The following is a 26,679-nucleotide window of genomic DNA, read 5'->3' on the forward strand; positions in this document are numbered from 1 at the left end:
GAAAACAACCTTTGCACCTTTCATACAATGTGTTGTGATAGGTAGACAACGTTCATTAAGCGGCTATCTACAATGTTATTTCAACGTATCTTCCTAATTTAAAAATGGATCCTGATTGTATTAAGTCATAACGATGAATTTGATGCACGAAGCTTGCTGGCATTTTAATCTCTCTCTCCATAAATGAAGGATGAAATTTATGCCAAGTTTAGATGTAAGTATTTTCGGCAACTTCGTCTAGAAAACATAACAGACAATGATGGCTATCTTTTGTACAGCTTTTAAAACCCAGACGAAGGCGGATTTAAGGCAATTGGAATATAGTATAGAGCGACATGTCATATTCTTGGGTTACTCGAAGATGATCAGCATTGGGACAACCAGTTACTGCTGAGCAGCTGAAAAGCTGAGCAGGATTAGGGACTTACGAAATGAAATACTCTAATCGCCATCATGTTGACCACTTGTTGCTCACCTGCTCTCACTTCTCAGCTTTAATGTTATTGTGTAAAATGACCTTAAATAAGAACAGTCTGCACAGAATACCGGATGCATATCAGGAGTATTGAAATAAGTGAATGTATCATTCGATGAAGATTTTTTTATTCAGGCTATGATTTTTTGGAAGAAATAATTTTGTCGCTATGTGTAAAATCTTATTTAGGTCTGGGAATTGATCACATCCTACTCCAATTCAAGATCCCTAGAACACACTACACGCGATAGCTGCGCGTATAACTAGCTGCAATCATCAATCACATAAGAAAAGTCTAGTTTTTAACAACAACCACAAGCATGCTTTCTAAACAGTAATCTCCAATATTGGACGGCACAAATCAGCCATTGTTCTTATGAACCTTTCTAGTAATTTAGGAAAAAAAATAACTGATCAATTCAATTCATTTTAAAAGAGCAGATTGCTCTTGTCAATCTATCGTCTGCAATCGTTTGCAACTGCATCTTGACATTGATTGATCACCAGATTGATCGGACACGGAGACTCATAGAACTTGCACGTTAGCAAATGTTAGCAAATACGAAAATTTCAATAATGGAAAGATCATGAGAGTGTATATACATGTTAAACAAAACAATAAAATAACAGTTAAATAAAATCGCCCAATAAGAGGCTTAATAAAGACAAAACATATAGAATTTATTTTAATTTGATCTAAATTTTATTATATAGTATTCAAATACAAATGTTGGTTTACTACATTAGAGCTGTAATTAGCTAAGTAAAAAGTCAGTGAATCCCTTAACAAAGTTGACCTGGAACGTCCAACAAATGTTGCACCAACCTAAAAGAAAAAGTATGCCAACATAACCTATTACCTAGATAAGGATGATATCTTCCCTAATAGAATTCGACTGCTAATATCTGTACCCATATACTACTCAACGTACAGCGATTTACTAACTAATCATTCCACGCATATACAGTATCTACTACTCACAAAACGTGTATCCTGTATTGGCCTGGATCCAATCCAGGAACGAAGTGACCCTCATGTTGAGACTGGGAAGAGCAGTCGCGCAGGCTACTCCAGAGCCTACTATACCTACTTCATAGACCAGCTGCGTGCTAGGATCCGTGTAGTACAGTGGACCACCTGAATCGTACTGACACGTGTCATTACCAGCCGCATATGAGCACATTTGTGAGGATGCGATCGTCCGCTTCAGCTGTGTCGAGCAAGTGCTGCTGTCGATCACGGTCAACGTCGTTTGAAGAAGCTCGTTTGACTTTGGCGCTCCGAAATCGGTAGTTCCCCAGCCAAGTGCATTGACGCGGACACCCGCGAACTGAGATGTGCTGTAGCGGAATGGTAGACAAACCCGACCAACACCTGGATTGAACACGATCGTGTTGGTAGTACGCACTAGTGCGATATCATTTTCCTTCGCAGTCGGATTGTAACTCGGATGAGGCACAAACGATGATACGAGCATCAGAACCGAGTAGCTAGTGTCAGTTCCTGTGTTTATGTTCTGATCTCCAACCAGGACGCCCGTATTCGGAATTGTTCTGTCCAGCAAACAGTGAGCAGCTGTCAATACGAACCGATCGGTTACTGCAATGGTATACATTTTAGTTAGCATTCGGTGTGTTCATTGGCTTGGATCCTATCTTACCGATGGTAGAACCACAGAAGATGTCTTTCGTGGGGATATTCACCATCCCCGCCATCATCGGATACTCGTTCGCTTTGGTGGGAAATCCTCCCACAATCGTGGCCTGAGGATCATCGGACAAAAACGCGTTATGATCGTACTCCTGAATCCTTGCTTCTATTCGATCAACTCCTGAATCCTTGCTTCTATTCGATCAACTTACCGCCTTACGTCGACCACAGTCACAAGGAATCTGCAGCGCCGTTATCTGGCACCGAAAACGACCGCCACTTGTGAAGGAATCTCCGAGCAGGGCCACCACAAGTTTGTTGTACGATGACTCCACGTTAAACGTGGTCGTACCACAGCGTGCTTGTGCATCCGCAAGCGTGGAGTCGCCACTCAGAGAGATGGCTAGTTTGTCGTAATAACACCCGGTACTGGACGGTAAGTACATGTCGTAACACTGCACATAAAGTGTGTGCCCGACGGGAGCATTCACTGTGTAGCGACACTTCGTACCCGGTGTATAGTAATTCGGAAAATTTGGTGACTCTATGAAGCTCGTTTGACCGCTGGCGTAATTGTACGTGTAGTCACACGAACCATACTGTCCTGCAACAATTCCCACCAGCACCAACAGGATACCGATCGTCCATTTGACCTCGGACACCATTTTCCGAGACCTACTTACGCGCTCACACTCGAAATACAAAACACACAGTGTGGTGCTCTCTCCGCTCGATAGAGAACGCTCACTAATCGGTTCGATCTCGAGGTGATCGCATTTTTAAACAATTTATACACCTCGTCTACGCCTAACGCAATCGCTAACCTTTGGATAGCCTACCAGCGTCCGCTGGAGATCCAACAGCTGATCAAATATATCGTCCCCGAACTACAAACTAGATGATCGTCTGCCACAAATCGTGCCGGTGGTTGTTTTGAAGCTTCCCAACCACAAACAAGTCCAGCGAACGTTGTCGTTGTACAACAGTAGCTGCCATTCACTCCATGCTCTAAGCATTGACCCTGGTTAGAAGCTTTTACGCGAAATTGGATCGCGATTGGCGAACGAAACGAAAATATTTTCCGGATGTTGTGGCACACTCACACACGAGCACGCTCGCACAGGCAGAACACTGGATGCAGCTGATACATTTGACCGACATAACACAGTCGGTTGTACTCCTTCTTCGGAGGCGTTCCGGTTATCGTTGGTTCAAAAACATGTGTAAAAAAATTACCAAATACACCCCCACCCACCACTGTTTGTTCGGTTGATTCGTGGGGGTGGGACAGACAGGCGCCAAGGGAAGGAGTGAAAAAACGACAATCGAGATAATAATTCACCCTGTTATCTAACAGGGTGCGACACGTACGGTGCACCTCAGTCCGTTCTATCAGCTAGTGATGCGCGGAAGCAGCGTTCTTATCGTGTGTCTCCTGACGGTGGCCCTCGCTGGGGTTACCCAAGGCCAGTTCGCCGGATGTGACCGGCAGAAGACCTTGACGTCGGGTGAGGTGTACTACGTCGAAACGCCCAATTTTCCCAACTACTTCACCAAGGGCACGAACTGCCGCTGGCAGCTGACGGCTCCGGTGAGCCACACGATCTACGTCAACTGCTACGACGTGTTCCTGGCGACGGTGTGTGAAGTCTTTCATTGTTAATCTGCTGCTTGCAGGCCTAAAAACGCTTCATCTTTTCAGTCCAATGGATGCACGTCTGATCGGTTGGAGATATCGCTTAGACAGGATCCTTCGCTGCTGTACGCCACCAAGTACTGTGGGGATCGCACTTTCACGCTGCAATCCGCAGGGAACTCGGCGACGTTTGCTTTACGCTCGGACACCACCTCGAGAGGCGGTCGATTCCGGTGTCAGGTGGTGGCACAGGCACCTACCTGCAACTGTGGAGTCCGCCGTACGTCAAAGATCGTGAACGGAGTGCCAACGATGGTTAACGAGTTTCCCATGATGGCGGGCATGGTTGATTCCGGTTCGAGGATTGTCTTTTGCGGTGCCACGATCAGTAAGGACCCTCGTCAGTAAGCGTAATGGAACTGTTCTCACTTGTTTTTGTTTGACTTCTCTTTAAAGTCTCCGAGTTTCATTCGATCTCAGCCGCACACTGCATGAAAGGACGCAGCATCTCATCGGCAGCCCTACTAGTAGGAGATCACGACACTAAGACAGGCACTGACACCAAATACTCCGTGCTGATGAGGCTTGCTTCCGTCATCAATCACCCATCGTACGTGGCCAGTCCGTCTAGGAATGACATTGCGCTCGTACGAACAGCTGACAGGATCGTGTTCAATGCCGGCGTTGGTCCAGCTTGTCTGCCTTTCCGGTTCTCGAGCTCCAACTTCGCTGGCTCAGTCGTTGAAGCGGCTGGCTGGGGTACGATAGATTTCGGTGCGCAGGCTTCCAGCGTACTACGGAAGGTGTCACTCAACGTCATCACACCGCAATCATGCCAATCGGCCATGCCTAACATCGTCGATTCGCATATCTGTACCTTCACGTCCGGACGGGACACGTGTCAGTACGATTCCGGAGGTCCACTGTTTTATACTACTGGCGGACGCGTTTATTTGGTCGGTGTCGTCAACTACGGGGTTACGTGCGCGTCTAACAAACCCTCTGTAAGCAGCCGTATTACGTCTCATCTGTCTTGGATCCAGAGCATGACCCCGGGCATCTCGTACTGTGCGTTGTGAGTGAAATGTACACTGGAAAAGCAGCTGCAGCTGCATTACAGTGAGCTAACTAATACATCGAATGATTACAAGCCCTCTTCCCTATCGACAATAAATCAGCATCTTTGCATAACGAAAACAATCAGAGAATTTTCATTTTCACAGGCATTCGTAATTCGTGTTGGTACCTTCGGATTCACTGTCACTTGTCGGTTTCTCGCAGAACATACAAATGACCTTGAAGATCTAATGTTTTACAAACCTATTTACAAGACGCCTCTCTGTTTCCGTGACTCACGAGTCTGTAATAGAAGCACCACGGTGTCATCGGAAATGAGCTATTTCAGTGCTTACGAAGCATCGAAAGGGAGAAACTGCAACTTTAGATCTTACTAAGAGCGCACAATAGGCTTCTCCACATCCGCAAACCTCCCTTTCGTATATCTTAAACCCCTCCACACCCTAAGTATTAATGCAATGCTTTGTTACCTGAAATGAAGAAGCAAATAGCCACGGGAATTTTTATTGACATAATGACTAACGTCGGTGCCACAAGGTCTAAGGCGGCCGTTTCTCTGATGCTCGAATCACCGCCAACTGGATCAAACGCGCACGCTATGTTCACCGTCATCCGAGTGCAGTGCGCATGCTCATCCACTATAGTGGCGTTAGTTGAGCATCGTCTCAAGAATCAGCACCGTTTTTTCGGTTCGAGGTTCGGCCTACGTGCAAGGTGGTTTTGTTCGCATGAATCGTCGACGATCGACCACCCTGACCAACACCAACACTCTTCGGCCCGCTGGTTCAGGACGTTCGGCTAAACGCTGACCAACGATCAGTCGATCGCAAATCATCTACCCCATCGCAGCTCGCGAGTTAGTCCATTATCAGTGAAACGCTGTGAAGTCCGAAGACCCGCACTGACCGGTGGATGTGTGGCGTGCTCGAGTGATTCCGGTGAACCTTCATAATGACCAGGGCGGTTAACGCCGGCTGGAAGCTGGATGGTGACGACAGAGGTATCCTGCAGATCGTTTGCGTTACACAAACGTTACACAATTTCCCTCTATCGGTTTTCTGCGCGAGTGCAAAAAAAAAAACACACACCCGTCGCCAGCGTCGCCAGGTTGATTTCGCAATTTTTGCCATTTTCACCCGCAGGCCGGTCGAATGCTTGGCCGTAATTGCGTGCTTGTTGTATTTTTAAACCCAAACCATCCGGTCGAAAGGGAGGCGGCGGCGCGGCGTTTTGAGGCGTGTACGTGTGTTTGTGCGATTACGGGTAGTGTGATTTCGGCTCAGCTGAGATAAACGCCGAACCGCGGGATGCAGCGTGTGGCCGTGAAAAGTGGGGCCGGAAAATTTTACAACAGGCGAAGAGAACCGGCTCGAAACGGGATGGGAAGTGCTGCGCAAACGGTGAAAACCGACCTAAAACATCACGATCACTGCGAAAGGAAGCCGATCGAGTGTGCGTATGTGTGTGTGTATGCTCGTGCGTGTGTGTGTGATGCTGGACGTTGTTGTGATCGATCGGTTGGGCAGTGAAAAATGAACTTGGGGGAAAACGCAAAACAAATGAAACCGAAATTAAACGTGTTCCATTTTGTACGATGGTTTTCCCGGTTAATACGCATAGATGGACTGCCAGGTCGTGATTTGTGGCGTGCTTATTTTAGACCATTCGAGAGCGCAAATGCATGCTACGAGCATTTTGGAAATGAAATGCGAGTGGTCATGTTAATTCATTCCTTTCTTATGTTGCTACTTGCTCCAAATGCTATAATTTTTCTGAAGAAAAGAGTTCCAATTCTGAGCAAGAGATTGATATATAGATCTCCATTAGAAAGGAAAATATCCTCCTACAACGTTCAAACATAAGGATCCCTACAATTTTATCGAGAGAATTAACCTCTCTAATTTCTACTTGTCAACCTAACAAGATATCGAGTTGCCAATCTATTTTGAATACTAAGAGTATTGAACCACAAGCAGTTCAATAAACGAATCGAGGACTTGAAGTTCAACCGATACCAAATCATAAAAAAACAATCCCAGACTTGTTGTTTAGAGTATTTCGGACATCAATCGACAGCAAACAAGTGTCAAACGTAAGATAAAATGTATCAGTATTGATTATGGTTGCTTAGCAACACAAAACTAATGTGAGGGAAAATAAAACACTTGACACCTTTAGCAAACTAAACTTACAACATGCTTCGACGCTTCGAATCATCTTGCGACTGATATAATTCCGTTTATTAAATCATCTTCAGCCTGGTGCAAGTCTGCAGTTGTAAGAAAAACGGCACGTTCCACGCTACGTACACTACTTGTGGAACGTGCCGAGGTGTTTTTTTTTCTGTGACCTGCTTTGATCGTCAACCATCGAAATGCCACCGAACGTTCTTCAATGAAGTCAATAATTACCGCGTGCAATAAATTCGATTTACGATGACGTCATTGATGATGCGGCTTGCGCGGCGACTGCAATCAGCGCGAAACGAATACGCGTGAATACTGTAGCTCACTCACGATCCCCACCACGAGGTTCAAGCACGTTTTACCTTAATTGAAGGCCATGGAAAACTTTGCTTTCCGGATCCCACACGGACTACTTCTCGTGGTCCCAACCCGAATCCACGAGCTTGCCCTTTCCCAAACGCTGGTTGCCCCATGTAATGGTACTCCGGTTGCCGCCTAGTTTACCGTCATCCAGGGAAACCGTAATTCCCAACCGGGCCGGGCGCATTCCCGCAGGTGCAATAAATACGCGAACGCGAAGGAAAATTATCCGCCTGTTCCGGGTGCACGCGCGACCGACGTAAATCCGCCGACGGGAAGCGAATAAATCTTGATACACGGGTGAATTTTGTGGCCTGCGAAAGGCTCACACGGTTCGCCGGATGGCTTCCTTAATTTGCTCGCAAAGCGTAAGCCGGGAGTTGGGCGCGTGTATTACGAGCGAATAATTGTGCATAATTGCTTGCTCGATTTCTCGCGCCTTTTGCGGATTCCGATTGGCGGCGGATCAGACACGACAGGGAGACATTTCGGCCGTCAAAGGGTGACAATTTAATCGAAAGAACAAACCCTCCGACATCTTCACGCGACTTCATGAGCGCGCACGAAAAAAGCGGTCGAGTTTGCGTACCGTGGCAGAAGAAATGAGACCTCCGGCGTAAGGCGGGATCATAAATATTCGCCACCACACGCCATTAAATCTTGCCACACAACCGTCCGTTCGCGATCGAGCCATCCGCTGGAGCCCTTCGTGCTGATTTTTTTTTGAGACTTTCTTTCGCCCACCATCATCAAAGTGGGTTAAAAACAGGCAAGTCCCTTTGCGGAGAGATCTCCGGCCTGCTGCGAAAGGAAAGCCACTCCAGACCGGGGTGATGTTGGAGCATAAATTATGCACAACCGCTCGGGCGCATTACACCGTGCTATGGCTTCGTCCTGGCGCGAAGGGTGGATTTTAAATAATTTAAGCTAGCGAGCAAGATTCGCTTCTTCCGGGCCACGAGCCTGGAACCGGCTGGGAAAAGGGTCGGAAACAATGAGCACCTTGTCTTCCCGTGCTCACACACATACACACACACATACATACACACATTCACGCACAAAAAAAGCTCCCTCCGCCCAATCCTGCGCTGGAAGTTTCGTTGGAAGACGAGCCGAGAAAAGTCATAAGAAGCTCATTTAATAAGTTTCGTGCCCATAAATCGGAATGTTAACGAGGCACGGGAATCCCGCCAGCCCGGCCCAGCCTCGGTGAAAACAAAACCAAAACGCAGGCACAAGCAAGAGAATGGGTTAAGAGTGGGGGATGGGGGAGAGAGAGAGAAAAAAAACGCAATCTCACGCCCTCAAAATTCCCCCCGTGCGAAAGGTGCGCGCCACCGAAGCGATTGTCATAATCTTTCGGGGCTACGCGTGGCAAAAAGGAACCGGGCCGTGTCGGTTTGCCGCACGCCAATCGTTATGAGTTTCGCGCAAAAATTACCACTTTTAAAACCGCGCCTCCAGAAGGGTGAAATCCTTTTTCCTACCCCCCTGCGCGGTCGGAATGTGTGCCATATTTTCGGTAAGGATCGTTAAAAGATTGTCAAAGTATGTAACGCCGTGAAACAAAGCTTTAGTCGATTTCATCCCATCGGTTCACCCCAAAAGGGAGAAAACCTTTAAAACCAGGCGATGCTGGCCAACCGAATGCGGCATAAATGTTGCACGGTTCCCTAATTAAAGCTCTCGAACTCGATTGTTCGCGCTCAATTATTCATCTTTCAACTGCCCGGTATGGTTCGGAAAGCACACAATCGGTATCCGGCCGTCTCAGAAACGAGCACGGCACGTTCCGAACGGTACGGATTTTATTTCTCGCCCATCGCTAGGATTGATGGGTTACTGTTACGGCGCGTTATTCCGTGAGGAGAAGTTCGTAGAATTCCTGAAACCAGGGGTCGTATTTTGTAGTAATTTACTCCCGCAGTCTGGCAGTAGCTCAAAGCTCAATGACCGAAGAGTTGTTCGTGCATCCTTCGAAGGAAGACAGCCTCTTGTAAGCTGCACAAAAAACTGTTGACGATCTCCTTGGGATCTCTGCAACCTAGCCAGTAGATTCACAAAGATTGTTAAAATAATTGCTAGTTGCAGCGCTTTAAACCATGCAAGATCTCGCTTCTCTCTGACAAACTGCATCCCTTAAAAACAAGGAATGAATAATTGAATTGGCATTGATTTTGTGACTTTGCTTGCTAATGCAAATTGAAAAGTTGCGCAAAACCACCAGCGGTTGAAGAACTTTGCGCGTACACTCAAACGAAAATGAGTTGCAATTTATTATGTCGAGTTGCAGCTCGACAGCGATGCGTAATTCATTTTGGGAATTTATCTTAAATCCTCACATCTGCTCCATCGATGCGCTTTCGACAGACATTAATTCAACTTCGGCAAACTCCCGAGCCAAAAGCAGCTACAGCACCCACTATGGCTCACTTTCAGGTGGAACTCGGAGTGGATAGGGCAGGATGCCATTTTTATCGTCTTTATTTCAAATTTATTCTCCATTTATTTCGCTTCTCGTCCTCGTTGCGAAACATTCGTGCTCGAACGCGACCGGGCGAATCCTCCGGACGGACCGGGGAATTATAAATATTTTATTTGCCGTTCTCTTTTTTTTTGTCTGCGTTGCCACGCTCCTGCAGCTTGCTACATCGAGGTGGATGAGGATGAACCGTTTGAGACAGAGACCATCGGCCGGCAGGTCGAGAGTGAGCGCAACAGTGATGACCCCGAGCATGGCTGGACGCAGTGGAGCAATTTACCGGATCACATCCTCGAGCGCATCTTCTCGCATCTCACTATCAAGGAGCGATACTACGCTAGTCTGGTAGGGTACTTCTCGATGACGATGATGCTGATGACCCTTGCGACTAACGAAATCCTTCTCGCTTTCTCAACCCGATAGACTTGCTACGGATGGTACAGGGCGTTCTACTTGCCGCACGTATGGTCCAATTTCCTGGTAGAAGACGCAACACTCGGTCGCATGCGGTACAACTACTACTCCGGCTGGCAACCCGTACTCGATCACTCACGTCTCCAGAGCTGCCTGCTGTCAGTTGGGCATCTAATCCGGGGGCTCGACTTTCGGCCGCAGGTCAGCTTCAACAACATGTTCCAGTTCATGTCACTCATCTCGTGGGCCATGGAGCAGAACGCACGCACGTCCGGATGTCCTCGCGAGTGGGTCGGTTGTGGGTCACGCATTCGCTCACTCAACTACCTGTTCCCGTGCAACATGGCCCTGAGCGAGGACCCGGAATCGATCAAGCTGTTCGGAACGGGCGGTCAACTTCTGGCAGCCCTCAAACGCCTCATGTTCTGTCTCACCAACCTACACTCGCTCTCGCTGGTTGATCTCATCCTCGAGCGGTATGAAGCGAACCACCTGCTGGATGAGGTCCTTGAGTCGTGTTGCCTCGTGCTACGGCGACTCTGCCTTGTCAACGTCACCTCGTACCACTGTCCCATCATGCACATCGGGTTGTTCCTCAATCTACAGGTGAGTGGTGACGACTCACCAAGGGTCGAGGTGAAAGCTGATACCAATCAGCCGGTGAACTCGCTTGCGCTAACGTTGTCAACGAACCGACGCTCAACTGCTGAATCATCCCAGGTTCCAGGATTCCACGTGACGGAGCACCTTGGCGCTAATTCCATTGCTTTATGACGGGGGGTCACGAGCACGGTGGGTGGGAAAAAGGCGTTACCCACGCTCACTATCGTACGGTTCATCATCAATTTCACGCCCGCTTTAACAAACCGAGGTCCTGGATTAGGACACCGGAGAGCAAAACCGTGTCGGTGCGCTGGGCTGTATGGCGTGTTGCCTACCTTCCGGGCGCTTAAAGGCGCAACGGCCAATTTGCATAACCGTTCAATTTGTAACCTCGTCCTGTGCGGCGAGGCGAATGTCCTTTTCGCTTCGAGTACGAGCACGTGCGTGTGTCTATGTGTGTGTGTGCGTGTGTCCCGTTTAGAATTGACTCTACCCGGCCCGACCGTTCAGCTTATTATTGACTCACGCGCTCTCCCACAAGGACACACCGAGCGCGACAGATATTTAATAACCGAAAACGATTAATCACCCTTGTCGTCGTGCTCTCTCCCGGTGTTCGTCCTTTCACCCCGCAGGTGTTGGAGGTCTCGCCACAGAACGTTGACGACGACGTGCTGACGCTGCTCGCCGACTCGAAGGTGAAGCATCTCACTCTGCTGCAAAATCGCTACACACCACCCGCGCTTGCCATCAGCCCCTGCTCAGCCAAAGCCTGGCTCGTCGTCCGGCGGGATAATCCCCGGTTGCGGGTGCACCTACGCGTCGAGTCCACCACGAACGCCGTGATGCTGCTGCAACCGGAGGCTCCGGTCGCCAGCATGATTTATCAGACGCCCAAAACAATGGTAACTATGTTCCGGGTTTCCACCGTTCCGTTGTCCGGTTCCGCGTGGGGAGGTCCGGTCCGATGTGGCCATATGTCGTGGCCGTGTGGGTTTTGTGTGTGATGCGTTTCTGGAATTTACTTAGCGACGTCACCGTGAAGACGTGAAATGGTGACAATTTATGCTCGATCGTGAGCATCCCAGGCGTTTCTCGGTCGCGTTTCATCAAGCGTTCTGCCGAACTGCGAGCTGCGAAACTCCAACCAGTCTCCGTTGCGAAATTAGACGAATATCATTACTCCCGCACGGGTGGCGCATTGTTTGGCGGCAAGTTCTATTTAGTTTTTGCAATCAAATCCTGTCACTAGCGCCGCCGGTGGCTGTAAACTCTCGTTCCGTCGGTGTTCACTTTATCTGAGTGCTTGTTAATAATTCCTTCGCCGGAGTGCTTCAGTCCCCTTTTGTCGATGCACTGGAGAGTGAGGGTGAGGCGAAAAAGCTTTTACCTGCAGATGAAAGTGTTTGTTAGGGAACAAAACAAAAAAATGGAAAATATTGTTTCACACAAACAGGGGAAACAATGAGGATGTTTTAATGTAGTAACTTTTTTTATATAACAGAGCACAATGTTGTTTAATACTCTCAAAGCTTTGACAGATTACTATCGAACTATTTCAAACTTCATGTTCTTTTAACTATCAAATGGACATTAATTCAGAGCACTGTAAAATGATCTCACATCTCTCCCAAACTAGCCGAAGTTTATTTGCTTAAACGATGAAGCTTTATCGCAAATTTTGCCCCCATACAAAGCCAGAAGCACCTTCTAAAGCTACCCTCGTGGCTGCGGTGGGAAAGCGCACCCGTAGTACCCGCGGCAAACGAAGCTAGTGCCGGGGAAACCCACACAAAGACGACACACCGAGCGCGAAGGGGTGGGAAAAGAAAAGTACTCTAGTACAAAGCAAACAATATAAACCACGGGCAACCACAAAACACCGCACCGGTTAAGGTAAACAGCCGTAACAAGCACAAACACAAACACGGAAACCAAACCGCGCGCGCACGCCGCCAGGACGAACGATTGTGATAAATTATTTGCCTCCACCGTACACCGCGAACACCCACCCGCATTGTAGTTCGGTGCCGGGGGGGGGGGGGGGTGTGCGTACGTTACAAGCTCACCCTTTTTCACGGGAAATGGAAAATTTGAGGCACGAAAAAAAAAGAAACACAGAACACAATCCAATACCACGCCCCACTGAAAAAGCTCTACCCACCAGGAAGCACGGAGTGTTTAATTAAGTTTGGTGATAGTTTGTTGATTATTCGCATTCATATGCAGCACCGGAATTGGCTCACGGATTCTCGCTTGCAGTGTTAACGGGTGGGTTTTAGATGAGTTTTGGTGCCACTTCCACAACAACCCCGGGACACAATCGGACACGGTAGCATTTTCACACGGAATTTCCCTCGTTATCTCTCTCTCGTTTTTGCACGGTTTTTGACTCGTCGTTTTAACACTCCTCAACAGATTACCTCAGACCAGCTGGTTGCGGCCGTCGATGCCTACAAATACACGCTGACCGTTTACGGACATGAGCAGCTGCCAGTCGAACCTCCGGATGGGGAGTTCCAGGAACGCCCGGATAGTCTACTCCTTCTTCTGGCTCGCTCCTGTCCCGGGCTGAACGCCTTGGTAAGTCACCCGAAAGCCTCGAACTCACTCCGTCTGAATGTCCTTTCAATCCGCAAAATGGCAGATGATCCGCGAGTGCGTCTCGACGGCAACGATCCTGCTGATCGCTCGATCCGCTCAGAACCTGCGCCACCTGTACGTGAACCGGCGTCACGTCCGGCTCGGTTGCGATTGGCCCCGGTGTCCCGAATGGACGGACGAGTTCTACCAATGGCTTCAAACGACATCCGCGTCGATGGAAGCAACCGAACGCGAAGTTTCCCGCATCCTTGACCATCCCTACTGGCACATGCTGGCCGAGGAGCAGTTCCAGATGGCTTCCCTGATGCGGCATGCAGCCTTTTGATTCCCGGTGCCCTAGCGGGCAGTGTGGCTGAGCAGCCCGGCAGCGCGTTGGATAGTACGAGAGAGAACATGGTGGAATAAGAGAACGATAGAATTGAGCCATCGTTGCTCGCGGACCTCCCTGAACGGTGAATGGGGAGAGGTTTTAATTAAGCAAAAATAATTGAACAATTTTTCTTTCCACTCGATCGGTCCCCTGGTGGAGCGAACGGAGTGGAGGAAGTTGAAGAAGAAAAAGAGGAGGGTTGGGCGAGGAGGGCAAATTATATTATCAGCGTGAAATAATTATGCTGCGAAAGTTTCGACCGAACGAGTGGCCATTTTCATCGCCCCTCCGTGGTAAGGCTGCTCCGGAGCCTTCGTCCAGTGGGTATTTAAAACCATCGGTCAAACATTAGTCACACGCTCGCCGAGAAGCCAAGGAAAACTCCTTCACTCCTGCAGCACCCAAACACACACACGCGCGCGCCGGAGGGCAAGGAAAATTATGTTAAACTTTTCCGGCATTCATTATTCACGACACTTGCCACCTGCCGGTTCGATGACGACGACAACGAAGCCCGGGACCGTGATTGTGCGGGTTGCGAAGGGTGCAATGAAAAATGCATCCTCGCCATGGGGGGGGGCGAACTTTTCCGGGAAAAACCAACAGCACAATAAGGACTCGTTAGATGGCGCCTGCCCGCCAGATGGCGCTCTGTATCAGTTTCGGGGCGTTCGTCATCGATCACTCTCGTCCTTGTTCGGCAGTGAACGGTGAGAACGGTGCAAACATCCGGGAAGGAGTAAACTTTTGGCCCCCCCCCGAATCCCACCGGAGGGAGGGTGGGAAAATGTGGCTCCATTCAAAACCGGAGGGAACTAATTGCTAACTATTCAATAGCAATATTCGTAAACGCAGGGACCATCGGGCAGCGATGGCGTTTGTCGGAACTTTCTCCACATTCCCAGAGGGTTCAAACGGTTGCGTGCGTGTGCAAGGGCTGTGAGAGGAAATGGAAAACATCTGGGGAGAGAGAGAGAGAGAGAGAGAGAGAAGAAAATAGCTTATCAGGACATCCGGCTCACTACAAGCCGGCCACAGTATGAGGCTAAAGAAGGAAGTCAAAGTTTTCTTTCTCAGGAGAAACTTGCCCTCCATTTTGTTTACGTTCGAGTGTCCATGTCAAGTGTTGGAGAGTCAACACCGATCCTTGAACGCGTGTTGTTTACTTACTAGACGTAGGAACGTGTATAGAACACCACGTCGAGGAGTTAGACAGTCATAACAAACTCCCGTTTGGGATTTAACGTAAGAAGAAGAAAAAAACAACTATATTTATTTATTTAAACTTGTTTAAGAAGAGAATCACGGGCACAGTTCTGCATCTGTTTACCTGCGCTTGATCGAGGTGATTTGCGATGCCCTTGCCATCGCATTAGGCAAACGCCCCCATGACACTGATTTATCGGAGACACCCACAAACAGCAAACTTCTGCTACAAACGACACATGTCCTCTCTAATGGCCCAACGAAACGAGAGCAAAAAAATCATGACAGCTAAGGACACATGTCCCGGGATTCGCCTTTAATCTGTCCGACCATATTTTTTTTAAAGAATGAATTTGAACTTTTTATTTGCAGTTCCTAAACGGTTCCACTATCGATCATCGAGCCAACTGGCGTTGATTGGAGCGCATTGCAAATCGCCATACCGTGTTTTTTTTCCGAGGGTGGAAAAATGCAACGAAACCGATACGGGTGAAGTGTGTTTTGTCCCCTTTCCTCCGAGACCGAAACCGTTCAGGACACTAGCAACTATTTGCGAATGTCGATCCCTGGGATGGAAGCAAATCATGCGAAACACCATCGCACACAGCTGCAAATGTTTCTCCCATTAGGAGAAATCTAAACATCGCGTTTGATTGATCCATGTTTGGCAAAAAAAAAGTTTAAAAAAGAACTGTGCAAAAGAGGTATAAAAGTAGAGAACGAGCTGAAAACGAGCCTTCTAATCATTGCCGGGTGCGTCCAGGCATATGCGCCTGGAGTAATACAGGAGTGAGAGATGGTTTATATATTCTTTGTCATTTGTACGCGTGCATTGCGCAGATCAAATAAATATATGGTTCACGTTAACCGTTGCGTAGCGTTTGTTCCCAACCATCGTCCCGTTCAGTTACAGTCTATCTTCATTTACAGCCAACCCACCGGGAATCTCGGCGAACGTACGCACGCAAATACAAGTCCCCCGTTACCGGTCTATTTGCATGATTAATAAAGCGAAATTGATCGAACAGCGCGGCTCACGTGGGCAAACAGAAATGGCGGAACGCGCGTGGAAGATAAATCGAAGAAGAAAAAAAACGTACCGTGCGTAAGTATCCGGCCCGTCACCCGTCGTCTGACTCGTCGCGTCACTTACCAGTATTAGGTGCTCATCAAATTTTCACGCATGGCTGCCTGCCCACCCATCCATTTCGACCGCCCGCCGGCGGATGTCCATGAATCATCCGTGCAGCGATCGCCGTGCCAAATGGCGCCAAATAGCGTGCAGTGAGTGGTGAAAGTTTTTCGATTTCTCACCCACCGTCAACCACCCTCCAGCGTGGCAGCTTACTTTCCCAGCCCAGCTCCGGTGGAGGCGCCCGAGGAAGTTAAGTTAGATTTGTAACTTTTCCAACGCTCCACATCCACGACCATCCCGCGCGTTCTCGGTGAAAAATCCATCCATCCACACTCGGGCTCCCATCCATAATGCATATTTCAATTCGGAGACAGTTTTTTTTTCATCTTCTTTTTTATTATTATTTTCCGCCACTTCCAGCACGGATCGAGGAACCGTTTAAAGCGAATCTGATCGAGCGCGGGAGTGTGTATGAGTGGGTGGGTGGGTGTGTGTGTGTGTTTGGGTAAACAGATACAAAAAAAATGTTAACATGTTTACACATTTTACGGCCTGCCGAAAGACTGGGGGAGGGTCCCAAAAAATGAGCCACATTCACCCGGTGATTGGTCGGAAAGGACCGTTTAAGTAAATATAAACGACGACAAGCGGCACTTTACATCAATTGCTGCCATTTTGAACCAACCGCCCACCGGCTGCTCCTGCTGCTGCTGCTACTAAGCCTCCGGCTCGCCTACGTCCCATTATACGCTCGTGCTGCATGTTTTGCTGCTTCCGATGACGAAATTCAATCAAAAGTTCGCTCCGTTCTCGGAAACCAGAGAACGAATCGACGAAATGTAAGCAAGGCACACGATGGTGGAACCATCGCATCGACGGCGATGATTTACATTCAACATAAAACACATGTTTGCCTCTTCACCGGTGCGTCCAACGACCAAGCGGTCCCGGTGCAATAATAACACCAATCAGGTGTAATTGCACCGAGAAGGACCGAAAGGAGCAAACATTTTGCGAACAAACATGAACAGCACTCGCTCGGGGTTGCGTGTAATTAATTTGTTGTTATCGCTTAACTCAGCGCATCTTGTAACAGTTAATCCTTAGTTAAAGCAGTCGACGGAAAACTATTAATTGAAATGTACTTTTAATAAACATTAAAATAAAAAAAAGCTCCTTGAAATTCTTGTTTGGAAAATTCCACGCCAGAGGCTCATGAAATATTGACGTACGATTTATATTCAATTAACCAACAAGGCTCATTTCTCGTGAAAAAAACACTAAAAACAAGCTTATGCTACCCATTACACTATCCACTGTGATCCAACATTTCCTTTGCAGGTTATTTCTTGAAAAAAAGGCGATTTCTCCGTGGTCCTAAATTCTTCCGTGCTGTCAGAGATACATGAAATCAATTTACCCGTTCATATACCGCGCTGGTTCAGCGTTTACGATTTTACCTACACATATCCGGCAACAACTCGCAACCCGAAGCACCCAGTTACGAGCGGTAATTAATTGATTACTATTTCACTCGCCTCCCAAACCCAATCAGACCGCGAGCTACAGCAAACGGCGGCACGGGCGTCTGCGTGTCTCCGGCTCATCAATAACCCAGAAGGACGTGCCGCCATGTCCGGCCAGACTGGCCACGGCACGCTGCGAACCCGGTCCGGGTGCAATTAATTCAATTGACAAAAATCTCAACATCAACGCCGGGCCAGTCGAAGCTGCCATGCCATACGGCACCAGGCGCCTCCATCGCATCGGATCGAAAGTGAAAAAGATAGCAATAACGCCCAGCTAGTGAAAGAGGAAAAAGATAAACATGAGCGCAGGGCAACAGAAAAAAAAACACAACAATTATGTCGCAATGGCAACGCACTGAGTATGATGCGGAATCGCAGCAAACGCTGCCGGGGGCCGATTAACCAGTGCGGCTATGCTTTTATTTTTCCGCTGACGAAGAATCCCAATATAGTCCGAACGAACGTGCAGATATAAAATACATAAATTTCATCTCTCATTTCGCACTTTTCGCTGCACGGAAGCTTCCACCTCTTTTGGGGTGCAATCACACACACACACACACACAGGCCGTATACAGTGTATGCAAATAAAACCCGACCCCGGCCACGTCGCTTCCTGTGGCCAACGCTACCTCACCCGATGGTACACGGGAGGAAACAATTAAATTTTCGGATTTCAATTTAATTATCACCCATAAATCAAAGCCCGCAGAAGCCAACGTACGAGCGTGTGGGGGAGAGTAAAAGGAAAATAAAAAGCACACCACCAAAAGTCGACGTGGCGCGGTGGTTGTGGACCCTTTCACCCTTAATTTAAAGCATGTGCGGCAGATTTTTGTGTGAGCGCCCGCGTTTTCCCGGGCCTCATGTTTTCCCGCGCCTTAAAACCAGCCTCCGGTGCGCATCAAAAGGCGACAGCTTGTAGCGCTTTAAGGACGAACGCACGCGCGCGCAAAACTTTTGTCATTTCCACGTCATTGTTGCTCGTTATTTATTTTAATTTAATCCATTAACGAAACATCCTAGAGCCGCCATTGCTTGCTTCAGTCACGCGTCTATTCACGCACACGCGATGCCGATACGCTTCGCGGCGAATGGGCGTGTGTATTTAAAAGAGAAACGGCACAAAAAGAGGACACGCGCGAAACACACACACAAAAAAGGCAGCGGAAAAACCCACAACCGCTGACTCGAACGGGAGTCGAAGTTGGTTTCTTTCCGTTGGCGCTTCAACCGCCGCTTCGGCTCACATCTCTTGGCCGCAAATTTTCCACCATGGGTAGTCGAGATTACGATATTTCACTGGCACATAATGAAATTTCACTTCACCATGCATCGATGGAGCGCGCGTGGCCGGTGAAGTGAACAGCAGCAACCGCCACCACACGAGCGGAACCGGTTCCGGTAATGAAACGCTTCGCAAAACCGCTTTCACATTGGGGCCCACCCACTCGCGACAGGTGGACAGAAAGCATGAACCTACATGCGTCGAAGGTCCTGTTGCCCGACGGTTTGGGAGGATCGAAAACAAAAAAAGAAAAGCAGCTCCAATGCCCGGGGCCGGGTGGTGTAATCGAAACGACACTTTAACGACGACAACCCGGTGTCCGTGGTGAATGTCACAGCCATCGTAACCGTTAGTGCTCCGGGTTGAATGGTGACACCCTAATTTTCCGACCACGCCGTCCTCTCATCCCAGAATCGATTCGACACTACTAAACGGTTGGATTAGGATAATTTTGTTTGTAAAAGCCGTTGCCACACCGCGCGCCATTGACGCCATCGGTAAAAAGGGACGACGAACATCGCAAGCAGATCCTACCATTGCACGCCGGTAATTGATTTTTCGCCAAAAGCACCGTTTCCCGGAAGGGGCACAGATAATTAACTGACCCCAGCGGCGATTCGAGCATGTCCGGGAAGCGGAGTGTTTTAGTCGCTCAACCCGGTGAGGAGTTACGTGGCAAAAAGGCAACCGTGCCCGTGTGAATGGTCGCAATTACTCGGGGCGTAATAACTCATCGGGGTCTGGTGCTGAATGGGTGTCAATAAAATTGACACTAATTGCGAGTTGAGTGTCAATTAGCGCCCGCTGATAAGCCGGCGAAAGGTGCCGTACGTTGTTTAAGGAGATTTTAGGCATTTCTTTGCCATTTCATCAAACGTGGAGGTTGTTTTTCTATTCAATCCCAAGCGCGCATCTTTCCATCACATCAGAAATCTAAGGTTTTTAGGCCCTCGAGCACGGTTCGATCCATTATTCAATAAGTAAAGCGGATGCATTATTCACAACCACCCAGGCCCAGGTCCCGAAATGTCCCTCCCGGAGCCATTCATCATACGCGCTGCAACTTACGCACGCACACACACACACACGCAGCGTGCCGTGATTCATTGCCGGACCGCTTTTCCAGAGCGCCATTTATGGACGGTATCGAAAAATTCCCAAAGCCCCCCATCATTTTTTTTGCTGTTCTTCTTTTTTGCCCGATTACGATTCCCGAACACCCTTCCGACTTTCCACGCGTTGCTTTCAATTCCCGTGGCGCACTAATGAAAACGATAAATTCCGCATTCATGGAAAGGGATGGCGGGGACGGCGGGTTCACCCCAAAATCTCGATCCTTTAAACCCGTTAGCCCGTCAGCAAAAGGGAGGGCAAGGGTTAGCTCGTTGCTATGCGTTCCGTTTCCGTTCCGGTTGGACATGCCGGTTTTCTTGTCGTTTTGTTTCCTTTTCGAATGCCTTCTTTTTGCAACGGGTTTTTTTTTTACCCCCACGATGGTGCGAGGATTTCCATTTGTATGCCCACCACGCGGCGAGCACCACCGTCGTCGGTACGCGTTTGTAAAATGAGCGATTTTCGTTAACCTTCTGTCAAAATATTCTTATCACACAACGCGCCCCCGCAAAAAAAAATAACGAACCAACGTACGGAACAAAAGGACCCACCGGGACGCAACCGAAACGGACCGTGCCGGGAAATAAAATCGCAGCGGCTCGCGTTGGCCGGTGTGGTTTGAAAGCTCTCGAAAGCAAAACACGACGCCAACGGACGTTTCGGCCACACCCGGGCGCTTGCATCCCAATTGAAATGCATCAAATGTTGGTGTAAAAACAGTTGCAACAATCTGCAATAAATTCAACGGTGAATAGCTTTTCGGTCGGCTCCACGATTTCTATTTTTTTTGTTTTATTTTTGTCCCTACGTCCTTGCGAGCGCGCGCGCGCGTTTTCTTCCTCCAAAACAGGGCCTCGTGGAAGCGGATGCATTCGTCGGCATGAAACCTCGCGCTTTCGAACCATAAATAAAAACTCCACCCGGAATGCTGCGTTGCCGACATCACGGCCGGCGAACCAGCTACACAATGCATCATGGCCTCGTTCGCCTCTCTCTTTCACTCACTCTCGCGTTTCTCGAGCAGCACAGCCGGCACCGTCGTGATGTACTATCATTTCCACGCTAATTCCTTGTGCGCCCGAGTCCCCGGCCTCTTTCGTACGCCACCGTGGACCATCGGAACCATGGGCGCATTGTTGTTCATTACACACTTTTTGCAACACGGCTTGCAAGTCGGCTTCAGCAGCAGACGTGGAAACCTCCGGTGCTGGAAATATCCCGATGCCATGGTAGGACACAAAAACACGCACGTACACACCCCCGTAGGACGTGTGTGTGTGTGTGTCCCGTTTGGTCCTTCGGCGGGAACAAACCGTCAGCACTCCCGGAACACGCCCAACAGCTCAGTCACAGACGACCGAGCGATCGGGCCTGGGTGCGAGCCCTTTTGCCTGAGCCCAGAAGAAAAACTCGCGTCTTTTTGTGGACCGCTCAGGAAAACCGACTATTTGGTGGGTGGTGGGTGGGTGAGTTGTAACCGGGTTTCGGATAAAGTCAATCCGGGGCTTTTGCATTTCGCATCGTCGCGAAAGACACCTACACCTTTTTGTCCAGTGGTGAGGGAGGATGCAACCCCAACAGCAGCCGGATTCGTGGTGGGGCTGCATAAATCTACCACTGGGCGCGATTCGCTTCTCGAGCCCGCTGTCTGTAACAGTTGGTTTTAATATTTATTCGCTGCTTTCGGGTGGCAACGAGGTGGGGCTGTTTTTTTTTCTTTTCATCTTCTACTTCATGTTGTGGGCCTTCGTTTGCTTCCGGTTTTCCCGACCGTACGGACAGATTTTCGACCCAGCTCGGACGTCCGTACCGTGTCCGGAAAGCGAGCGTACTCTCGACGATGGGTTCGTCCCGGAGACCGAAACCATGGACCGACACGCCACCCCGAAGCGTCCTTCCCATCGCGGGGACACGGAAAGTTGCATTTATTTTCCATAAAATTAGGAAAAACAATTTGTCATTACTCCGGTCACAACGAACAGAGGATGCGGCGCTTCTGCGAGCGTTGCATCTCGGTGGGATTTTACTCCACCAAACAAGGGCAGCAAATCATCTTTCCCAAACATATCGTTTTCAATTTTCATTTCTGTGTATATATTTACTTTCCCTTCACTCCGGCGCCCCATCCGGGCACCATCTGGAGTGTTGGGTGTTTGGAGCGTCTCTAAAAAAGCTTGTAGAAGCATGTCACTGGTAGCAGTAGAACGACGTAGGCGTGTTGGCCATAATCCAGTCCAGGAACTCGGTGACTCTCGTATTAACGCTAGGTCGATCTGTCGCACACGCGTACCCATAGCTTACGATGCCCACGTTGTACAGCAGCCCGGTTGTGGCGTTTGTGTAGAACAGTGGTCCTCCGGAATCAGCCTAATGGTAAACGAATCTCTGTTCAATCTCCAGGACTTTTTGGGAAACTCAAAAAATCCACCACCTCTTACCTGACACGTGTCCCGGTTACTGGTGAAGGTGCAGAGCTGCTGATACGGCACCGTCAATCCAACCCTGCGAGAACACTCGCCATTTCCGACAACGGTCAGTTGCACCTTGTTGAGCGCCTCAGCCCGAGGACCTCCGAAATCGAGGTCACCCCAACCAGTCGCCTCGACCCTGCTACCGTCGAAGGACTCCGTCGTGTAGCGCCACGGTAGACAAACCGGACCAACGCCGGGATTGTACTGGATCGGTTGTTGCGTGCGCACCAGCGCGATATCATTCGCCACCGGCTTAAGCGTGAAGCCCGAGTGACTCAGGAACTGCGCCAACACGTACACCTGCGAGTAGCTGGTGTCGCTTCCGGTTTTAAGGTTATGATCACCCACCAGCAGCACCGTATCGTTCGTCGCGCGCTGCAACAGACAGTGGGCCGCCGTCAGCGCGTACTCGTTGGTGACTGGAGTGCGGAAAATAGGGGCACGTGCATCCCCCACCCGGAAACGGGGTTCAGGGTTAAGGTTGAGAGGGAAAAATCGACATGTACCGGGTAATTTTGGAACCAGCGGCTGCAATTCTACTCACCGATAGTGGCACCACAAATGACAGTTTTCGTTTTGACATCGATCAGAGCCGCCATCATCGGGAACTCATTGACAGCCGTTTCGACTCCGTTTACGATGCGTTGCTAGGGGGATTCGCCCGTGGGTAGTAGAGAGAAATCACAAAGTAACCATTGGAGATACCGAAAACGCGGGAAAACGCCGTTGGCTCACCGTTTTTTTACGCCCGCATTCGCAGCTCTGCTGAGGGATGCTTAGATTGCATAAAATCTTCCCCCCGGTGCTTGTCGGGGCCGACGTCAGGCGCAACGTCAGACGGTTGGCGTTCGATTTCTCATGCAGTTCACCAGCCCCGCAGTAGGTGTACGCATCGGAGAAGTCCGTTAGGCCACCGCGGGACACCATGAACGAGTCCAGCCTGCAGTTGGTGCTCTATTTTGGGTGCAACCACGAAAGAAAGACATTTAAAACACACACAAAAAAAACCTGCGCTCTATCCGCTAGCCACTAGGCTTCGGTTGGCCACTCACACTAGGCACCTGGAACGTGGGACAATCGAGCGCGATCCGGTACCCGTAAGGTGCCCGGATGAAGTACGTGCACTGTAGGTTGGGCGGGTAATTCGATGGATACTGGGGCGAGATAAGCTGATACACCGAACCGAACTTCATATCGAGCGTAAACGAACACTGGCCTTGCACGAGGCGTACGCCGGCACACGCGACCAGCAGGCGCACCAATTTTAGCCACATTGTTCCGGTGCGTTGGGGCGTTTTTAAAGGAACGTGAATTGTGCGAAAAACGCAGAAAAACACCCGAACCCACGCGTGAATTCCCACCGCACGCAGCGCACTAACGAGCCAGCGGTGTACTTTGCATACTTAAATACGTTCGCTGTGGCCCGCAAGGTGGAGCTAGAACCCGCCCTATCAACGATCGGAAAGCGCAACAATGCTGCAACCGGCTGCAAGCAGGAAGCATAAATAACACCCCTGTTTGGGGGGCAGGCGTCTGGGCGCAAGTTTGGCAGAACCGGTTCCCCCTTCTATGTGAAGCGAGGGAAGGTTAGTTTTTTGATTATTTTTTGATTGACGTAGTCTAAAATTGGACCCTTCCTATGTCGCATGCCATGCCCCGGATGGATGGCTTTCCACCGTGTGTGGGTGAAAAGTGACACAAACGCTCGATCAAACGTTCCATAGGACGATGGGTGGAAAAAGCTCCCTCTAGCTTCAGCTCGATTACGGAGGTGACCTGCCGAACATGTGGCCTGCGGTAGATGAACGCTCAAATTAATCGATTCGCGCTTGTCGCGAGTCACCCACCCAGGATCGGTGGAAAAAGGGATCTTTAATGCAGAGAGCTTTAAATAACGCAGGGTAAAAAAAAATTGTCCGAAACTGCAATGGTCCGTTTTTTGTTGCTCCCTTTCAATCAACACGTTCTTTGTTAATACCGGCGTGTGTATACATATTCACCCACCAGCATAAAGGATGCGCTCTCTATTTTGAGCCCTTCAGCGGGACCCGACCATGGCGGATCATTGTAAAAACTGTACAATTTATTTTCTTTTTTTCTCTCACTCAACAATTCTCCCTCTGGGCAACTCACCGGAAGCCCTCGGAAGCCCCACCGGTGAATCAATGAAGCTGAAAACGGTTCCATAAATCATCACCACGTAATGCACGCCTCAGCAGAGCCCGTGGGATTTTTACTGCCGCATCATTTACGGTCGGATGGGCCGTACTGCAGGTTGCGTTGGCGTGGCTCTACCACTATGCAACCCAACCGACCCAATTCGGAAGGCTTTACTGGCAGAAGAGCCTTCGTTGTGAAAAAAAACTATTAATTTACATTCGCATTTCAGCGCGATTGTTCTTTGTGCACACCTAAACCACACAAACAGGCAGCAAAAAAACAAAATATCCCCATCGGTATCCGGGGCGATTTAATAATTTCAAGCACCGAAACAAGTGGCATTAAATTTTCCATCCATTAGCGCGGCAAAACCGGTTCGCGGATTCGTAATCAGCTTCGGGGTCGTTTTTTTTTTCTTTTGTTTTCGTTACTGTTTTTATTTTTTCGACTTTATTCCGCGCTTCACTGCAATTAAATTCAATATTTACGTTCCAAATGGGTAAGACCTGGGAAACGCGTGGAAAAGATCGTAAATTTTCGTCAAATTAGTTGAGCGTAAAATTAAATTTTTGTCAAACGATTTCCTGCCTCTGTGTAATCGTAATCCACCAACAATGGGCAATTTCTCTTGCGCATAATGCGATTGCGAAGGCATAACTCAGTAGCCCTTGTTTTCACTCGATTTTGCGTTTAACAGTGAATTGTTCATCAAGCGCGAGATGTGATTGGCATGCTTCGATGGGTATGCCTAGTACAGGACCTCGTGTAGGGAGAAGTTCACACACATTCGTTGTTCGCGTTATCCACAAAAACCCTTTTATCCCGCCAACGCTTTAAAATCCATTCCTAATTTCTCCCAAACGAAATAGGGGATGATTGTTCGGGGCGCATAAAACCCACCACTGTATTGCACCCGGGGGCGCGTGATGATATGCAAAAATGTACCTTTCAACCCCTCCCAAATGTCTTATCACACACACCCACACCCCGTTTAGCGTGCGTGTGCTGTCTGCGTGCTTGTCTTCTTTGAATTTCGGTGCGCCTCTTATCTGTTTGCGAACACGTCCCATTTGTTAACATCCGAATTACCCTCTCAAAGCGAGAGGCTTTCATGACCCGTCCAGTTTTTGCTACGGCGCTTGATGAAGGACGCTTTTCTATAAGCCTACGTTTGAGAGATTAGGAGCGGCAGTAGCAGCAGCAGCAGCAGCAGCAAAAAAGTATTCGGTAATAATCCTAACCCATTTTGCACGCCCCCTCCATTATAGGCTGTTATCAAAGCTGGGGGAGAAAAAGCTCATCTCACTAGGAAGCGAGCAAAATACGCCATTCTTCTCACTTTTTTGACCCCATTTTTTGGTTCACCGAACATTTGCACACCATTTGCTGAAAGATATCGTTGTGACTGGGCGGATTTTTTAATCTACGCTTTTTTGTTTGTTTCATTTCAATATGTTGCTGCTGCCTTAAAACTAACCGCCATGCTGCCCCTCCAGAAAGCCACGTGATAGAATGTGACCCACATATTCACACAAACACCCAGGCAGGGCTGAACTATGCGAAACTATAAACGCTCCCTCTCGAGATTCCTTCTCGCTTCCCTTTCCACGAGGACCCCCAGTAATGGCGCTCGGGAAGGGAAGGAATTTTTCCTTCCCTACGCAATTTACGCTTTCATCCCCCAGCGAAAGGGACGATTGCAAGCATGCCCACTAAAAGAATTCGAAAGTTTTGCTACGAAATGAAATGAAAATTCTCACCCCCCGTCATCTGGGCGCAAATAAAATCTCACTCACTATCAATTTGATTCCGCTTTTCGTCTGCGTGTATAAAGATAAATATATAAATAGTATATTTACTTGTTTTATCTTTACGACTGCACAATAGGGCACACCCACCGACACCCGAATCCGGGCTTC

The 26,679-nt window shown here is 48.9% G+C and overlaps 4 protein-coding genes across 4 annotated transcripts; 2 read left to right on the forward strand and 2 right to left on the reverse strand.

Annotated features, from left to right (window-relative positions):
* Positions 1–1,355: 1,355 nt before the first annotated feature.
* Positions 1,356–2,851, reverse strand: LOC128731792 (venom serine protease-like). Its single transcript, XM_053824932.1, has 3 exons — positions 2,339–2,851; positions 2,137–2,239; positions 1,356–2,075 (listed from the first exon to the last, which is right to left on the reverse strand). The coding sequence occupies exons 1-3, from the start codon at positions 2,789–2,791 to the stop codon at positions 1,450–1,452; spliced, it is 1,182 nt and encodes a 393-aa protein (XP_053680907.1). The 5' UTR covers positions 2,792–2,851; the 3' UTR covers positions 1,356–1,449.
* Positions 2,852–3,525: 674 nt separating this feature from the next.
* LOC128731791 (venom serine protease-like) lies at positions 3,526–4,924 on the forward strand. The gene is made up of 3 exons (XM_053824931.1): positions 3,526–3,765; positions 3,829–4,150; positions 4,219–4,924. Exons 1-3 carry the CDS (start codon positions 3,529–3,531, stop codon positions 4,839–4,841), a joined length of 1,182 nt encoding a protein of 393 aa, XP_053680906.1. The 5' UTR covers positions 3,526–3,528; the 3' UTR covers positions 4,842–4,924.
* Positions 4,925–5,790: 866 nt separating this feature from the next.
* LOC128731788 (uncharacterized) lies at positions 5,791–13,813 on the forward strand. The gene is made up of 6 exons (XM_053824929.1): positions 5,791–5,839; positions 10,028–10,212; positions 10,291–10,887; positions 11,520–11,789; positions 13,303–13,467; positions 13,532–13,813. The coding sequence occupies exons 1-6, from the start codon at positions 5,791–5,793 to the stop codon at positions 13,811–13,813; spliced, it is 1,548 nt and encodes a 515-aa protein (XP_053680904.1).
* Positions 13,814–22,316: 8,503 nt separating this feature from the next.
* LOC128731793 (venom serine protease-like) lies at positions 22,317–23,874 on the reverse strand. The gene is made up of 5 exons (XM_053824933.1): positions 23,653–23,874; positions 23,336–23,554; positions 23,145–23,247; positions 22,568–23,019; positions 22,317–22,496 (listed from the first exon to the last, which is right to left on the reverse strand). The coding sequence occupies exons 1-5, from the start codon at positions 23,872–23,874 to the stop codon at positions 22,317–22,319; spliced, it is 1,176 nt and encodes a 391-aa protein (XP_053680908.1).
* Positions 23,875–26,679: the final 2,805 nt, after the last annotated feature.

Source organism: Anopheles nili, chromosome 2 (genome assembly GCF_943737925.1).
Source record: "Anopheles nili chromosome 2, idAnoNiliSN_F5_01, whole genome shotgun sequence".
NCBI classification, from domain to species: domain Eukaryota; kingdom Metazoa; phylum Arthropoda; class Insecta; order Diptera; family Culicidae; genus Anopheles; species Anopheles nili.

What these genes read in the sequence shown, in the direction of transcription:
- LOC128731791 (XM_053824931.1), top strand. Translation starts at nt 3,529, where the DNA reads ATGCGCGGAAGCAGCGTTCTTATCGTGTGTCTCCTGACGGTGGCCCTC. An exon ending in ACGACGTGTTCCTGGCGACG is followed by an intron (nt 3,766 to 3,828) that starts GTGTGTGAAGTC and finishes TCATCTTTTCAG; the next exon opens with TCCAATGGATGCACGTCTGA. An exon ending in CTTTTGCGGTGCCACGATCA is followed by an intron (nt 4,151 to 4,218) that starts GTAAGGACCCTC and finishes TTCTCTTTAAAG; the next exon opens with TCTCCGAGTTTCATTCGATC.
- LOC128731788 (XM_053824929.1), top strand. Translation starts at nt 5,791, where the DNA reads ATGACCAGGGCGGTTAACGCCGGCTGGAAGCTGGATGGTGACGACAGA. An exon ending in AGCGATACTACGCTAGTCTG is followed by an intron (nt 10,213 to 10,290) that starts GTAGGGTACTTC and finishes TCAACCCGATAG; the next exon opens with ACTTGCTACGGATGGTACAG. An exon ending in GGTTGTTCCTCAATCTACAG is followed by an intron (nt 10,888 to 11,519) that starts GTGAGTGGTGAC and finishes TTCACCCCGCAG; the next exon opens with GTGTTGGAGGTCTCGCCACA.
- LOC128731793 (XM_053824933.1), bottom strand. Translation starts at nt 23,874, where the DNA reads ATGTGGCTAAAATTGGTGCGCCTGCTGGTCGCGTGTGCCGGCGTACGC. An exon ending in CCACGTTCCAGGTGCCTAGT is followed by an intron (nt 23,555 to 23,652) that starts GTGAGTGGCCAA and finishes CACCCAAAATAG; the next exon opens with AGCACCAACTGCAGGCTGGA. An exon ending in AATGCGGGCGTAAAAAAACG is followed by an intron (nt 23,248 to 23,335) that starts GTGAGCCAACGG and finishes GAATCCCCCTAG; the next exon opens with CAACGCATCGTAAACGGAGT.
- LOC128731792 (XM_053824932.1), bottom strand. Translation starts at nt 2,791, where the DNA reads ATGGTGTCCGAGGTCAAATGGACGATCGGTATCCTGTTGGTGCTGGTG. An exon ending in ACTGTGGTCGACGTAAGGCG is followed by an intron (nt 2,240 to 2,338) that starts GTAAGTTGATCG and finishes GATGATCCTCAG; the next exon opens with GCCACGATTGTGGGAGGATT. An exon ending in CTTCTGTGGTTCTACCATCG is followed by an intron (nt 2,076 to 2,136) that starts GTAAGATAGGAT and finishes ATACCATTGCAG; the next exon opens with TAACCGATCGGTTCGTATTG.